General features: G+C 52.7%; 1 protein-coding gene across 3 annotated transcripts in view; it reads right to left on the reverse strand.

The window, feature by feature from the left end:
* The window catches only part of DGLUCY (D-glutamate cyclase), a 106564-nt gene that overhangs the window by 4637 nt on the left and 84753 nt on the right, over positions 1-17174 (reverse strand). For all 3 annotated transcript variants that reach the window (XM_080658935.1, XM_080658936.1, XM_080658934.1), the window contains 3 exons: positions 12845-12993; positions 4258-4377; positions 519-670 (listed from right to left, as the gene is read on the reverse strand). In XM_080658935.1, the coding sequence (XP_080515061.1) occupies positions 519-670; positions 4258-4377; positions 12845-12993 (421 nt within the window). The remainder of the gene's footprint in view (positions 1-518; positions 671-4257; positions 4378-12844; positions 12994-17174) is intronic.

Genomic DNA, 17174 nt, shown 5'->3' on the forward strand with positions numbered 1-17174 from the left:
GCAGCTGCAGGCACACCTCGTTTTATTGCGCCTCACCTTATGGCACTTCACAGATATTGCGCTTAACAAGACCCCCCCCAGGCAAGACCCTCCACCAGCAAAAAGGGTGCGACTCACTTTATGGCGATACTCGCTTTATTGTGGTGGTCTGGAACCCAGCCCGCAATACCTCAGGTCTGCCTGTGTATTCAGTTCTTCCAACAATGCTGCTGGCCTCCAATTTACAGACAAAGGAAACGAGGCTCAGACAGGTTAAGCAACTTGCCTAAAGTCAAACTAGAAGGGAAACGGTCATTGATATCAGGTCTTCCTTAATAATTTAGGATCATGAGTAGGTCAAAGGTCACCCAATCCAGTCCAGCTGGGACACCTTTGTCTCTAGGTAGACTCTGCCTCTGGCTGTTGACTGGCAACCGTGGTGTTGGGCCGTGGCTTAGGCTCACGCACCAGGCCTACTCCTCACCCAGGGAAGAGCTGTTCCCACGGGGCAGGGGGCGGGGACAGTGGGGGCCTGTTACCTTAGCGACGGATGGGAGCGCCTCGGTCCAGTGCTGCTCCCCAGGTGCGTGGGAGGGCCCGGTGACCTTCCTCAGGTAACGTCCATGGACCTCGCAGGAGTTCAGGATGTACAGAGCATAAGCCAAGGCATAGCCTCCCCAGTTAGAAACGCCTGGAACAAAATGAGATTTCAACACGGAGTTGGTGATGCGGTCCACGGCCCATCACCTTCCTCTAAGCATCGGAACTCATCTCAAGGGTGGTCCCAAGACCGGTGGCACTGGAACTTGTTGGAAACACAAATTCTTGGGCTGTAGAGTCCGGATCTGCTTCATCAGAAACTCGGCGGGGGCGTGGGGCCACGCGGAGTTTTAACAAGCCCTCCAGGTGACTGTGATTCAAGTTAAAGCTTGAGAAGCACCGCTGCCCAGCACCATTTGGATATTTATAACACCGTTCGCTCACTATAATTCACTTACTGTAAGTTTATGTCGCTATGAAAAAGCTCGTAGATTTATTGGATTTTGAGTCCTGCCTTCGGTCGCCTTGGCAGGGCCAGACCAAATGACTTCTCGTCCCGCGGGCAGGACGTTCCCCACCCCTGCTCTGAACCACCTGGGTTATGTACTGTTAATGACCATCAGAGAAAAAGGTTCGGGCCACCCCCCAGGAAGCCGTTCCAGAACTCTCCCTATGGCGTGGCTGCTGAAACCTCAGGCTGCACGGAAGCCTGTCCTCGGAGGGGCAGGCAACAGCCCGGCACCCGAGTTGTATCAGCTCTTCCTTCCTCTTTTACCAGCCAGCCCCAAAGGGCCAGTTCCCACCTGGGGCTACCTCACCCTCTTCTTCGAAACCTGCTGGAGCTAGTTCTCCCCTCGGTGAAGAGGACGGATTAAGGACCTGCGGAGCTCCAGGTGCTAGGGTCAGGAGAGACAGGGTGCCCTGGCCGGTGGGGCTCGGTGGTGATAGCATCGGCCTGGAAACCGGAGGATCTCAGGTTCATTCCCAGTCAAGGGCACCCACCTGGGCTGCGGGTTTGCTTCCTACCACCCAGGTGGGGCACCAGGGCACCTGCAGGAGGCAACCATTCGATGTGTCTCTCTCACAGAAATGTTTCTCTTTCTTTCTTTCTCTCCCCCTCCCTCCCTTCCACTCTGAAAAGCCATGGAAAAAATGTCCTCTGGTGAGGATTAACAACAAATTAAAGGAAGGAAGGAAGGAAGGAAGGAAGGAAGGAAGGAAGGAAGGAAGGAAGGAAGGAAGGAAAGAAGGAAGGAAAGAAGGGAGGGAGGGAGGGAGGGAGGGAGGGAGGGAGGGAGGGAGGAAAGGGGAGCTCCCAATCAGGGGAGAGAGGACGGTGCACACAGCCCACCACAGGGTGGCACAATCGTGAATGAGACATTCGCAAAGGATTATGGGAGCACTGAGAGGGGCACTCATTTTTGACTGATTTGGAAAAGGGCCATTTAATATGGGCCTTGTAGTCTGGATAGGATTTGCCAGGGGGAGAGTGAAGGTAGGGAAAATCCAAATAGCCACTGAGTAGAAAAGTTGTGGCATGAAAACGCAAGTCACATATTAGAATGGGATGGGTGACGGTCACGCGGTGATGATGATACGGTAGTCCGCTGATTCCATGATGCACTTTTGTTTTTTACACTCACTTCTCTGAAACTGAGATGCCTCTTGCACCCAGTACCATCTTATAGATACAAACAGCAGTGTTTTTCTTTCTTAGCGGTATATAAAATAATGGTAATTCTTGTCATCGATGGCATCTTATAGTCAATGGAACAGAGTAACTTGCTTCGATTGAATGCTCACAATGTGGGGCACTGTTCTAAGGCCTTCCATGGGTTAGCCCCTGGCACCCTTGCAATAAGCCTGTGAGGTGTAGGTATTTATTATTATTTTCATTTACAAAACTGGGGAACAGAACAGAGGGGTTAAGTCACCTGCCTAAGGTCACACAGCTAGTAAGTGGTGGGTCTAAGACGTGAACTCAGGCTGCTGCCTCCAGAGCCCATACTCTTTAAAAAGAATTTTTTTAAAACTTTTAATTGTGTTAAAAAAACACAACAACCCACATAGAACTGACCCTCTTAGCCATTTTCAGGTGTATAGTATTAAGTATATCCACACTGTTATGCCACCCCTGAGCCCATACTCAACCTCCCGGCAAGTGTGGAAATAAAAACATATGCATAGTAATATTAAAGGGAAAGAGAAGTATTTAAAATGCAGGTGTACCAGGTAGAAACTACGTCCAATGGGCATGTACTGAGCATGAGAACGAGAAGCTGGCATGCAAAACTAGAAACGCCGGCCGTTCTGGTGAGACGGTGGTGTTCGCGCCCCTTCCATCACGTCACTGCCTGCCTTCTGAAAATGTCTGTAGTACTGCTGTTACATCATCCTTCCCACGGGGAAGTTAAACGCATGCTGCATCGCGCAACGACAGGAGCCGTGCATGGCTGGATCCTGGGGCACATCGTGGGATCGGGGACCTGAGGCTGGGAGGGCCCCAGGACCGGGAAAGGGGGCTGGACTTGAGCCCACATGCAGGGGCCCTGCTGCCGAGTCCCACTGCAAACTCATCTCGAGGCTGGTTCGGGATGACAGGACAGGACAGCAGGCCTCTTGGGGACGGGGCGCCAGTGGCGGTGGAACCTGTCGGGCCTGACTGAAGTTGGGCCTGGCTAGTTGCTGACCCGTCACGGGTCTGCCTCCCGCCCTGGTGTCAGGAGCCGAGGATGGAGATGAGCAGGGCTGCTATACCTCCTGACTCCCTCTCCTGGGACATCCCTGTGCCTGTCGCCCCGTGTCCACTCAGCCTGCTACAAGCGCAGCAAACCTTCTGTGGCCGCCCAGCCCAGGGCGTTACACAGGTTTCCTCTGACCCTCTGTAAGCGTGAGGACAGCGAGGCTTGGGAGTAAGAGCTGCCATCGGCCTGATTCCAGAGCCCTTGTTTTTTCTGGGCTACACTGAGCTGAAGGGACAGGCGCCATTCTCCGTCTTCCGGTCCCAGCGCTCCCAACCCTAACTGGAGGGGACCCTGTTCACCTCCTGCAGCCCCAAACCCACGGTTTTTCATCCGAAGCTTTCATTCCAAATAGCAAGCCCTCTTTCCACTGTCACGTGGGATCCCCTCCTCTCTTTAGGGGACCCCGCCTGCTGCTGAAGTCATCACATCAGGGATGCAGCGGGCCAAGCCCGTGGGGTTTGACCAACGGTATGAAGAACCTAGAATCTGAAGATAAACTTGAGGAAATCTGAGGACTTCCAAAGAAATTCTCCTGAGGTTCTCTTCCCCTGGGATCCAAGACCCGAGGATAAGGGGGCCGGCAGATAACGGATCTGCCAACAGCCAGCAAACTCCGAGGCCTGAGGGTTTCCTCCTCCTCTCCTGGGTGTCCCAGCTGAAAAGCGAACCCAGAGACGTAGGATGTAGATGTCTTTTCAGATGCCTACCTGCCATCTCTACATCTTCTTTGCGAGCTGTCTGTTTGAGGTCTTTTGCCCATGTTTTAATTGGGCAGTTTGTTTTCTTATTGTGGAGTTTAAGAGTTCTTTGTATTTATTGATTTTTATTTATCTTTTATTTTTGGATAAACTTCTGGCTAGACAGGCTGTGAGCCAGGCCTCGCACCCTGGGCGGCCAGGCCCCTCCCCCTGGGCAGCCAGGCCCCTCCCGCTGGGCAGCCAGGCCCCTCCCCCTGGGCGGCCAGGCTGCACTGGCCATAGCTCCTAGCACTCACCAGCGATGACAGCGAAGTCAGCCTCCACGTCACAGGCAATGACATCCCCGTTTCGTATGTGGCTCTTCACGGCCTCCTTCACCTTGCCCATCCCAAGTTCATTGCCTCCGTCACCAACCCCTAAAGGAAAGACAAACCGAGTCAGTATACTAGTATACAGGGATCAGGCCAAATGGGGTTTGTGGGGCAGGGCCACCCCTCCACACGGGCCTGATGTTTCTATCTCCCTCTCCTTTCCTCTCTGAAATCAATAAAAAAACATTTTTGAAAAAAGATTAAAATGGGGAACATACAATGAATGGAGCTTGCAGGACTGGAAGCTGCTCTGGGTGAGTGAGTGAGTGGTGAGTGGCCCGTGTGGAGGGGTGGCCCTGCCCCACAAACCCCATTTGGCCTGATCCCTATATACTAGTAGGGAGTTGGCTCTGGATATATTTTCAGACAACCAGGAGATGTACTTCTCCTTTAGGTATTCTAGAAAATTCTCTAGTTAAAAATGAGTCAACGTTTGGCCCAGCCAGTGTTGCTCAGTGGTTGAGTGTCAACCTATGAACCAGGAGGTCACAGTTCAATTCCTGGTCAGGGCACATGCCTGGGTTGCGGGCTCGATCCCCCGTGTGGGGCAAGCAGGAGGCAGCCAATCGATGATCCTCTCTCATCATTGATGTTTCTATCTCCCTCTCCCTTCCTCTCTGAAATCAATAAAAAAACATTTTTGGAAAAAAATTAAAATGGGGAACACACAATGAATGGAGCTTGCAGGACTGGAAGCTGCTCTGGGTGAGTGAGTGAGTAGTGAGTGAATGTGGAGGCCAGGGCATTACTTACACGACTGTAGACTCTGTACACCTAGGCTACCCTAACTTCATAAAAAAGAGTTTTCTTTCTTCAATAACAAATTTACCTGAGCTTATTGTAACTATTATACTTTACAAACTTCAAAGATTGCTTAACTTTTTGACTCATTTGTAATAAAACTTAGCCTAAAACACAAACACATTGTATAGCTGTAACAAAAATATTTTGTCTTTATATCCTTATTCTATAAGCGTTTAGTTCTATTTTTTAAATTTTCTTTTTAAAACTTTTAAACTCTTTTAAAAACTAAGACATAAACACACACGCTAGGGCCACACAGGGTCAGGACCATGGATATCACTGCCTTCCACTCCACGTCCTGTCCCACTGGGAGGTCTTCCGGAGCAATGGTACACGTGGAGCTACCGTCTCCTATGACAACAAGGCCTTCTTCCGGAACACCTCCTGGAGGGCCTTCCTGCGGCTCTTCCGAGGAGGGCTCACTGTTTTCAGAAACATGTTCATGGTGGTTTGCTAGTTTTTGTTTTCCATCATAGATTTGCTTCTAAGCAGGTAGTGCACCATGACCACTCGTCTCTATTAGTCAAAACCTTTCCGTGTTGGTTTCAAACTTTTTAAGGAGCTTGTCAAGGTCTTCAGAAGTTTCTGCCAAACCCTTCACTGTGAAATTTCTTGGGGATTCTTCTTTTTCTTTAAAAAACTAAAGCAACACACACACACACACACACACACACACACACACACACACACACTGAGTGGCCAGATTATTATGATCTCTGAACGTATAATAATCTGGCCACTCAGTGTATATCCTATATAATAAAAGGCTAATATGAAAATTGTCCCCTCGACCAGGAGTTCGACCAGCAGGCAGACTGGCCAACCGCCCATGTCCCCTCCCCCTGGCCAGGCTGGCCGGACCCTACCCATGCACGAATTCATGCACAGGGCCTCTAATATCCTATCTAATAAAGAGGGAATATGCTAATTGACCATCACCGTGTCACAAAGATGGCTGTACCCATAGCTGAGGCCAAGTTCCCATCCAGAGTCTTAACGAGCAATCAGCAGGGACCTGAGGCTACCCCCCCCCCACACCCGGCAGGGCTTGACAGGGGACCTCAGGCTACAACCCCTGCCCCAGTGCCAGGCCAGGGGACCTCAGGCCGCGCCCCCTGCCCGGTGGGGCTTGACGGGGGACCTCAAGGTGTGCTTCCCATCCTGGTCCTGGGCTAGGGGACCTCAGGCTGCTCCCCCCCGCCCCAGCGCCAGGCTGGGGAACCTCAGGCTGCACTCCCCAACAGGTGGGGCTTGACAGGGGACTTCAGGCTGTGCCCCCTCCCCTGGCACCAGGCCGGGGGACCTCAGACCACACCCCCCACCCCGGCACCAGGCTGCACCCCCCACCCGTGCCCCCCACCCCGGCACTAGGTCGGGGGACCTCAAACCACACTCCCGACCCCAGCCCCCCACCCCGGCACCAGGCCGGGGGACTTCAGAATGGTGGGGCTTGACAGGGGACCTCAGGCCACACCCCCTGCCCAGCGGGGCTTGACAGGGGACCTGAGGCTGTGCCCCCCTCCCAGTACTGAGCTGGGGGACCTGTGGCTGTGCCCCCCCACCTGGCAGGGCTTGATGGGGGACCTCAGGCCATGCCCCCCACCCAGCGGGGCTTGACAGGGGACCTCAGGCCATGCCACCCACCCAGTGGGGCTTGACAGGGGATCTCATGCCGTGTCCCCCACCTGGCGGGGCTTGATGGAGGACCTCAAGGCACACCCCCACCCCAGTCTGGGCTGGGGGACCTCAGGCCACACCCCCCATCCTGGCGCTGTGCCAGGGGACCTGAGGCTACGCCCCCTGCCCGGCAGGGCTTGACAAGGGTGGGACTGGCCTGGTCTGGATCTAGCCCAATTGGGGGGGCGGGGGCAGGCAGCCGGGTCTGGGTCTCACACGATTTTGAGGCACACGTGGGTGGGCAGGGACTTGACTCTGGGTCCCGTGGTGTGCCCCAGACTCTGACAGGAGGAAGGTTTTCATATACATTTTACTAATTTTCTTTCATCCTCTATTATAAAGGGCAAATAGCAATATTAAATTATTTCCTCTAATTAATCCCCTTTTAATGTGCACGAATTTCGTGCACCGGGCCACTAGTGTGTGTGTGTGTGTGTGTGTGTGTGTGTGTGTGTGTATATATATATATATATATATATATATATATATATACACACACACACATATACTGAGTGGCCAGATTATTATGTGTTCAGAGATCATAATAATCTGGTCACTCAGTGTGTATATATATGTGTGTGTGTGTGTGTGTGTGTGTGTGTGTGTGTATTCTTATTGATTTCAGAGAGGAAGGGAGAAGTAAAGAGGGATAGAAACATCAATGATGAGAGAGAATCATTGATCGGCTGCCTCCTGCATGTCCCACCTGGGGTTGTAGCCCACAACCCAGGCGTGTGCCCTGACCGGGAATCGAACCATGACCTCCTGGTTCACAGGTCTATTGCCAACCACTGAGCCATGCCAGCTCCTTTTTCTTCACCTGCACTTTCCTTTCCCCTTGCCTCTTCAGTTAGGCATTCCTTTTCCAATCCCAGCACCTCCTCATTGGTCAATTCCTCAGGAACCACCGCTAGGAGCTGCTCAATGCCACCCGCACCTGCAGCCGGGGGGTTGCCATCTCAGCCACAGCCTTGGTGAATTTTGCAACCTCCTCATCCTTGGCAAGTCCTTTGACATCGTGGACAAACCTCATGAGTGTCTTATTCTACTCGCCATTCATACACGGCTGGACGACATCAGCCCAGCCCGGCAAGGCTCCTGATGCGGAGACAGATGCCGCAGTCCTTCGTCGCTGCATCGGTGTATTCTCAGCATCTTCCTCCACGGCAGCAACAACCTAGGCCAGGGGTCCTCAAACTACGGCCCGCGGGCCACCTGCGGCCCGCCGAGGACATTTATCCGGCCCGCCGGGTGCCGCTGCCTGTCCTGCTTAGCAGCCGACGCGTCCCGGGCCCGCAGTGCGCATAGGAATTTGTTCATAGTTTTTTTTTAAACTATAGTCCGGCCCTCCCACGGTCTGAGGGACAGTGAACTGGCCCCCTGTTTAAAAAGTTTGAGGACCCCTGGCCTAGGCAAAGGTCATCCGCGGGGAGTAGGTCTAAAACGCCGGTGTAACTTCTCGATGGATTGTCTGGATCAGAGATGGTGTTTGGAGAGAGAAGCGCCACTTTGAGATTGGGGTGAAGAGCACCAATAAAAGAAGGATGTCTGGGAGCATTGTCAACGATAAGCAACATCTTGAAAGACGCGTTACTCTCCAAGCATTCTTCCCCTGGTGCTGGCACAGCAGCTCAGGGGGGCATCCTGGAAGAGGGGCTGGGTCATCCATGCCTGCTTGTTGCCCCTGTAGGACACTGCGTAGTGAAAAGCTCCAAGGCCCCGGGGTTCTCACTGTGCCATATTAAAGGGGTTCCATCTGTAGCCTGCAGCCCTGCCCCCAAGCAAAAATGGTATCCTGTCCTTAGAAGCCTTGAAACCTGGCATGGCCTTGGCCCCCGCATGGACGAAAGAACTTTCAGGCATCTGTTTCCAGAATAGGGAGGTTTTGTCACGATAGAATATTTGTTCTGGCAAGTAGTTTTCCCCCATAATAAGCTTGTCTAGAGTTTCCAAAAATTCTAGTTCTCCAGCTGCCTTCGCACCAGCACTGGCAGACTCACCACTCACTTTCACATCATGTACGAATAACAATTCTTTTAAAAAAAATATGTTTATTGATTTGAGAGAGAGAGGAAGGAGGAGGGAGGGAGAGAGAGGGAGAGAGAGGGAGAGAGAGAGAGAGAGAGAGAGAGAGAGAGAGAGAGAGAGAGAGAGAGAGAGAGAATCATCCATGTGAGAGAGAAACATGGATCGGTTGCCTCCTGTATGTATGCACCCTGACCAGGGACCAAACCCACAACCTGGGCATATGCCAGACCAAGAATCAAACCAGTGACCTTTGGGTGTATGGAACGATGCTCCAACCAACCGAGCCACACCGGCCAGGGCTGAACGCTGGCTCTGGAGCTGTTTAAGTCGCCTAGAGCTGGCAGTAGATTCATCGTGGTCAGGCCCACCCTTTTCTTTCAATGTCACCAATAAACTTTGTGCTTGGTCGTGACCGTCACGGTGCTGAGAAGGACATGCTTCTGTGTCTGGTCCCGAATCCAGACCATCAGAAGCTTCTCCACGCCTGACATGGCACCTTTCCAAGTTTTCATTGGCCTCGCTGCTTTCAATGAAGCAGATCCTTCAATGACTTTCATTACTTTTTTTTTGTTCTTCATCAGGCGTCCTCAAACTATGGCCCACGGGCCACATGCGGCCCGCCGAGGACATTTATCCGGCCCGCCGGGTGCCGCTGCCTGTCCTGCTTAGCAGCCGACTCGTCCGGGCCCGCAGTGTGCATAGGAATTTGTTCATAGTTTTTTTTTTAAAACTATAGTCTGGCCCTCCAATGGTCTGAGGGACAGTGAACTGGCCCCCTGTTTAAAAAGTTTGAGGACCCCTGTATGGTGGCTGTGGTGGAATGGGATAGGCAGACGGGTGAGCAGTGACCGCCACTGATCTCCCATCTGCGGAGTCCTTAACCACTTTTAACTTAGTTTCCATCACTCGACATGGCCTCTTACTGGCAACATAGGCAGTGATTTTGTATGTTTGCTGTGTCCGCACAAGGGAGAGGTATGTTTGTATGAACAAAACACAGGTTAAATCCAGCACAGAAGAAAAGGATGCAGTTAGGAGCCTCAGTGACATGGCACACTGCTGTACAGCAAACTTGTTTTGATGTTATGCATCCTCACCTAAGGATATTTTTTTCCCATTGCTTTTCAGAAGAGAGGGGAAGGGAGAGAGGAAGGGGAAGAGAGAGAGAGAAACATCGATGTGAGAGAGACACATCGACTGGTTGCCTTCAATGTGCACCCCGACAGGGGGCTGGGAGCAACCCCACAACCCAGGTACATACCCTCGACTGGGAATTGAACCCGAGACCCTTCGGTGTATGGGGCTCTAACCGCGGGGAAAACACTGGGCGGGGCTAAAGCAAAGTTTTTTATGGATAAATAGAAAGAGTACACTCTGAAAGAATGATGAAGATACAGTATAGTAAATACATAAACCAGTAACATCGTCATTTGTTATCATTCTCAAGTATTATGTACTGTCCATAATCGTATGTGCTCTCCTTCCATGCTCTGAGTGGCACTGTAGGTCTGTTTACACCAGCACCTCCACGGACACGTGAGCGATGGAATGCTCTATGGCATCAGGACAGCCACAGTGTCACTAGGCGATGGGGCTCCTTCAGCTCCATTGTAATCGTGGGGGACCGCCATTGTATATGCGGCCCATGTGGACTGAAACATAGATGCCTCGCACGACTGTCAGTGTCTGCATCTGTTTCTACCCAGGTTTGGACTGTGAGGTGTGGACGAAAGGGGCCACATGCTGACCTGACAAGCTCACGGGAGGCCTGCATGGTGGTCTTGCAAACTCAGAGACCCAAAGAAACCACAAAGGAGGGTCTGAAATTACACTTTAAGTAAGAGCAATTATGGTGGGTAGTCCTGTCCTAGGCTGGTATCTTCCCTGACAGAGGTCAATCTGCACCTTAACTGTCCTCTTGCCTCTGCGATAACGTATCGTTGGGATGTCCAAGTCATTTTCCTTTTCCCGGACCCCTCGAAGCACAGCACCGCTCTGCGGAGACCACAATCCCCCCGTTGTTACTGAGTTAGTTGTTGGCTGTGAACCATCCTGCACCCACCTCAGGAAAAGCAGTGTGTCTGTCATTTACTTTTTATCCAGTCCCACAGGTTTCCCCACTGGGCTCTCTCCCGCCTCCCTGATCTGTCACCAGCGGATTCCATGGAACCCACTTACATCCCCTCCTTTGACTGGAAGGTGAACAAGGTGAAAAACCGCCATTCTCGGGAGCAGTATCCCAACAGATTGAGATTCTGCTTCCTGACAATTGTCAACAGTTCGGCTCAGAGAAACTCACAAAATTTCTCTGCAGGTTCGAATGTTTTTGTACGTTAACAGAGGGAACTTGCACCAGAGGTTAGCGTTCATTGTGAGGTGGCGGAGCGGGGCAGTAGAGGTGACCCACCTCGAGACCCGGACTCGGCCGAAAGAGTGGGACCCTGTGGACGCCCTAATTCCTTCGGCCCGCACCCTGGGGGTTTTCTCGGAACAGTTTTGCAGACCCGCGACAGCCCATCGGAAGCGGGGAATAATGGCAACACCTAGCAGGGGTATTTCGTCTCTTTCTGGCTCTGCTCTTGAGCATTTTATGGCTTTCATCCTGCTCACTCCTCAGGCCCGGGGCCTTCTTTTCCTGACGGAGCTCCAATGTCCCTGAGAGGGGCGGGGCTCGGGTAGTAAGCAGCGAAAGGGGGGCGTCTGGGTTCTCACTGAGCGCTCTGTGCAGGACGAGGCAGCTGCCTGGGGAAACGGAGGAATAGGGTGTTGATGGAGTATCGAGAAAGGGGTAAGCAGTCCTGCTGGGCACGGGGCTGTGGGGAGCCACAGGAGGGACTTAAGCCCCTGAGGCCCAGAGAACCATCCAGAGGGGCACAAAGGGGGCAGCTTGACGGTGCAGCAGTCAGATCCCCTGGCATCTCAGGGGGTGGGGGGGGGGGCCTCTGTGGGGGATCAGCACAGATTGGGGGTCTGTTCGGCGGGGAACAGCAGCTCCTTTGGACCCCGATTACTCCTTTGGACTCAGAGACCCTTTCCTTCTCCACCCTGGGAACCCCCCCCCCCCCGCCCCCGCCACCCCCCAGGCTCTAGGTCCTAGGCGCCCTGCCCAGAGCGACAGGAAGCACAAAACCAACCACACAGTGCATACCACGCCCGAGGCCGCTTCTGGGAAAGACCAGAGTGGGTTTGCAGGAGTTTTCTGCTCAGCCGGGAAGACTTTCATTGACTCATTAGAACCTTAAAAGCCCGAGGTGACTAATGAGTCTGGGAAACGCTCCAGGGTTGGAGAAAACAGATAAATGCAGACTGAATGGCAAAGGGGTTAATGACTGCAGGGTCTGATCCCTATCGCCCCCCTGGGGGAGAAGCCTTGCAGAAATCCACCGAGTTCCTGAAAAGCTTGTCAGGTGGGGTCTTGGGAGTTCGGGCTCCGCTCCCAATCCTCCCGGCAGCAGCGATGAGCTGGGCACGCTCAAGAAGCCCCCTGCCTCATTTTTGGACACTATGCCTGCCTTCCCTACCTCACAGGGTTTTAGAGAGGCTTCAACAATACAATAAATGTGAAACCTCTGAAAACGGTAAAGGTCTGTACTTTCCACAAATGACCACACCAGGATACTATTAGCAGTCAAGAGTCGGCACTAATCACATAGTTAACACATATTTAAAATTAAGATGCTTCCTAAGATGACACATGGTATATTTGGCACCTTCATCCCATGTGACCACCATAATATACCGCCTTGATATTACTGTTATTGTTATTCTATTATTCGTTTTAATAGTTTAGAGTTGGGCAAACATGCGAGGCTCAGTGTCATTTCCCTTGGTTGCCTGTGGGAATGTTGGCTTTCTAAGTGACGTTGTCGTTATTGTCTACACAGACCCTCTCTGGAGTGGAAAACAATGGTCCCCATATAACTCTTTCCCATCCTGTGTTCAATAGTCAATAAAAAGGCATTTAGTGCGGACACGTTCTGAGTTCTTGGTGCCTCTTGCTTACCAGTTGATGAGATTCCAGGAATTTTCTGTGCTACAAGGAAAAGGTCGTCAATGGGGTCCACCAAATGCTTGATGTTCATTTTCCTCACGTTGTAGTAATTGCCGTCCGCAGCCCTGCCTGCGCGCTCTATCGCCACCAGGTGGTCGAATCTGCCGGGAAGCAAGAGCACAGAGTCCTGAAGCAGAGGTGGCTGCCTCGTTGCAGCATCACAACCTCTGTGTGCGGGACGCGTCCCTCTCGCTTGGATTCCTTCCTTCCTAATGAACTTGGCTGAACGTCTGCTCCGTGGCAGGGCCTGTGCTGGAGCTGGTCTATCTGATCATTGTAAGAAACGCTATCAGAATCTTTAGACATTTATCAGAGTCGGAGGCCGTGACAGCAGGAAGGCTGATAGTCAGGGTCACAGCCCTGGACGATGCTGGAGCCTGGCCCAGATCTCCATGAACCGGCGGCACCCAGTGGAGTGAGTATCGGCTGCTATTGGCCCACCACTGCCCCCTCCAGGCTCCTGCCCCGTTTACAGGCACAAATAGACGAAAAGGAATTGAAGTATTAGACCAATGACTCTACCACATGAACTTCCTTAGACAGAGACAGAGAGGTAAGGGGTGCAGGTGGCGTGGTGGTGAGGATGTAGGCCGTGCCATCAGCTGCGCAGGTCCTCATGCCACTGGGCCTGGGTAAGCGGCTTCCCCTCTCTAACCTCCGTGTCTGCGTCTGTCACGTGACCCAACAACGGTACCCATCTCCTGCAGCGTGGGAAGCGGGAAGGGAGGAAGTGCCCACGAGGCACTTAGCGTACACACCACACCAACGCGGTGCTCAGGGTCGGGGCGGTGGGCGCTCTGATCATTAGGAGGAGCACTGTGTTGACCATCCAAGTTAAGAAGAGAGAAACTGCACTTTCATCTCTCTCTAAATCTGCCCCCCCCCCCATGATGGAGTTCTTCAAAATCTTAACTGTGCTAGGAAAACAATGTCGGGGCTACTCCAAACCATCTAAATAGAATCACCATGGGATCCAGCAATTCCACTGCGGGATACAGCCCGAGGAATGGAAAGCCGGGTGTTGAAGAGATAGTTGCACACCCATACGCCTGCCAGCCTTATTCACAACAGACAAAAGGTGGAACCACCCCAGGTGTCTATCCGCCGAGGAACACATCAGCAAAATGTGGCCTCTGCATGCCATGGGACAGTTTTCAGCCTTCAAAGGACAGGAATTCCGATACCTGCTACCACGGGCACGCGTCTCAAGGACATTTTGCTCAGTGAAATAAGCAGGTCACTAAAAAGGCAGGTCCTATGGGATTCCATGTACACGAGGGCCCTACAATAGGAAACATATAGAGACATAAAGTAGAACGGCGGGTGTCAGGGGCTGGGAGTCGGAAGGAATGATAATGGGGACAGAGTTCCCGCTGGGAGAATGCAGGAGTTCTGCTGGAGGTGGGTGGTGGGGACAGCTGCACAACAGCGTGTGTGTCCTCAACGACACAGAATGCAAACTTAAAACGGCGGAAAAGTGACTTTCATGTTGTGCGTATTTTGCCATAATAAGACAACACTGTAACTCCGGCTGCTTTCCCTGTACATGCTCTGAAAAACGAGACTTCCTGCCGGTCCCCGTGCCTTGGTTGGGCTAGAATGAGGTGGGTGAGCAGGCCCTGAGCAGGTGCTGGAAGGTCACCCCGAGGCGACGTGCCTCGTGCGGGACAGGTGGCCCTTGAGAAGCAAAGCGACAGGAGGAAGGAGCCGGCCCCGAGTTCCCTGTGGGTGGACATTACTGGTGACGAAAGTCAGCTCAGCGCTGAGCTCTGGGCGAGACCCGTGCAGCCTCTGTTCCAGAACGAGAGCACTGTGTCTGGACCTTCCCCAGGAGCACTCAGCGCCACCCTCCTGAAGGTGCATTAATTAAAAATAAATAAATAAATACATAAATAAATACATAAATTACTGATTTCAGAGAGGAAGGGAGAGAAAGAGAGAGAGACATAGAAACATCAATCATGAGAGTCATTGATCAGCTGCCTCCTGCAAGCCCCACACTGGGGGTCGAGCCCAAAACCCGGCATGAGCCCTGACCGGAAATCAAACCATGACCTTTTGGTTCACAGGTCGATGCTCAACCATTGAGCCACACTGGCCGAGCTGATTTTTTTTTTTTTTAAGCCAGAAGAGCCCAGTTAGCTACCCAGGAAGGAATTCACTCTTGGGAACCAGCTCCCTGGAAAGTTAGTGCATCTTCTCCAACGAGCAGAGGCCTCTCTGCCTACGATCAGATCTGGCTCACCTCCCTCCCTTCACTCAGCAGGGGATCACACCTCCCTCCATTCCTCAGGGGATCGGATCTGGCTCACCTCCCTCCATTCCACAGGGGATCACACCTCCCTCCATTCCACAGGGGATCACACCTCCCTCCACTCAGCAGGGAATCGGATCTGGCTCACCTCCCTCCCTTCACTCAGCAGGGGATTGGATCTGGCTCACCTCCCTCCCTCCTCTCAACAGGGGATCAGATCTGGCTCACCTCCCTCCATTCACTCAACAGGGGATCAGATCTGGCTCACCTCCCTCCATTCACTCAACAGGGGATCGGATCTGGCTCACCTCCCTCCACTCAGCAGGGGATTGGATCTGGCTCACCTCCCTCCACTCAACAGGGGATCAGATCTGGCTCACCTCCCTCCATTCACTCAACAGGGGATCGGATCTGGCTCACCTCCCTCCATTCACTCAGCAGGGGATCGGATCTGGCTCACCTCCCTCCATTCACTCAGCAGGGGATCAGATCTGGCTCACCTCCCTCCACTCAGCAGGGGATCAGATCTGGCTCACCTCCCTCCATTCACTCAGCAGGGGATCGGATCTGGCTCACCTCCCTCCCTCCACTCAACAGGGGATCAGATCTGGCTCACCTCCCTCCACTCAGCAGGGGATCAGATCTGGCTCACCTCCCTCCACTCAACAGGGGATCAGATCTGGCTCACCTCCCTCCATTCACTCAGCAGGGGATCGGATCTGGCTCACCTCCCTCTCTCCACTCAACAGGGGATCAGATCTGGCTCACCTCCCTCCACTCAACAGGGGATCAGATCTGGCTCACCTCCCTCCATTCACTCAACAGGGGATCGGATCTGGCTCACCTCTCTCCCTCCTCTCAACAGGGGATCAGATCTGGCTCACCTCCCTCCATTCACTCAGCAGGGGATCAGATCTGGCTCACCTCCCTCCATTCACTCAGCAGGGGATCAGATCTGGCTCACCTCTCTCCCTCCTCTCAACAGGGGATCAGATCTGGCTCACCTCTCTCCCTCCTCTCAACAGGGGATCAGATCTGGCTCACCTCTCTCCCTCCTCTCAACAGGGGATCAGATCTGGCTCACCTCTCTCCCTCCTCTCAACAGGGGATCAGATCTGGCTCACCTCCCTCCATTCACTCAGCAGGGGATCAGATCTGGCTCACCTCTCTCCCTCCTCTCAACAGGGGATCAGATCTGGCTCACCTCTCTCCCTCCTCTCAACAGGGGATCAGATCTGGCTCACCTCCCTCCATTCACTCAACAGGGGATCAGATCTGGCTCACCTCCCTCCACTCATCAGGGGATCAGATCTGGCTCACCTCCCTCCCTCCACTCAACAGGGGATCAGATCTGGCTCACCTCCCTCCACTCAGCAGGGGATCAGATCTGGCTCACCTCCCTCCCTCCATTTAGCAGGAGAGCACATCTGTGTTACCCGGCCGTGCGGCCCCGCCCAGGAGGAATTTCTAGCTTCTCCCTGACGAGTCGGAGCTTTGTGTGTATGCCTCCCATTCAGGGAACATACACTTTTCTAACAGGCGCCACACACATTCTCGCAGCATGGAATAGCATAGCAGGTCTGCAATGGCACTTTTCCTCTGTGAGTGAGGGTCCTCAGTGGGAACACCGGACTTTGCTAGGAGCTGCAATATGGCTATGCCTTCCAGGCCTCTTCAATTGCTCTTCAATCCTACTCACTAGTGGGTGGTAAAATAGATTTACTGGGTCCGGGCCACATTTATTGAAAAGTAGATGAAAACAGAGTAGAACAGAACAAAACAGACCAGACTAGGTTAGAGTGCATTGCCTGTAGCAAGTAAATACTGTTATTTTGAAACCTCTGTTTCAATTGTGTGTGTGTGTGTGTGTGCGTGTGTGTGTGTGTGTGGTTTTCAATGCGCAATGTATTACTGTGGGCTGTGGTTAAAAACGTTTGCAAAACACATTGCCAAAATTTACAGGGTCTGAAATGCATCCTACGTACATACAGAAAAGAAGGGTTTTTCAAATGTTTGACCACAATACAC

The sequence above is a fragment of the Plecotus auritus genome (genome assembly GCF_963455305.1).
Source record: "Plecotus auritus genome assembly, chromosome: 1".
NCBI lineage: Eukaryota > Metazoa > Chordata > Mammalia > Chiroptera > Vespertilionidae > Plecotus > Plecotus auritus.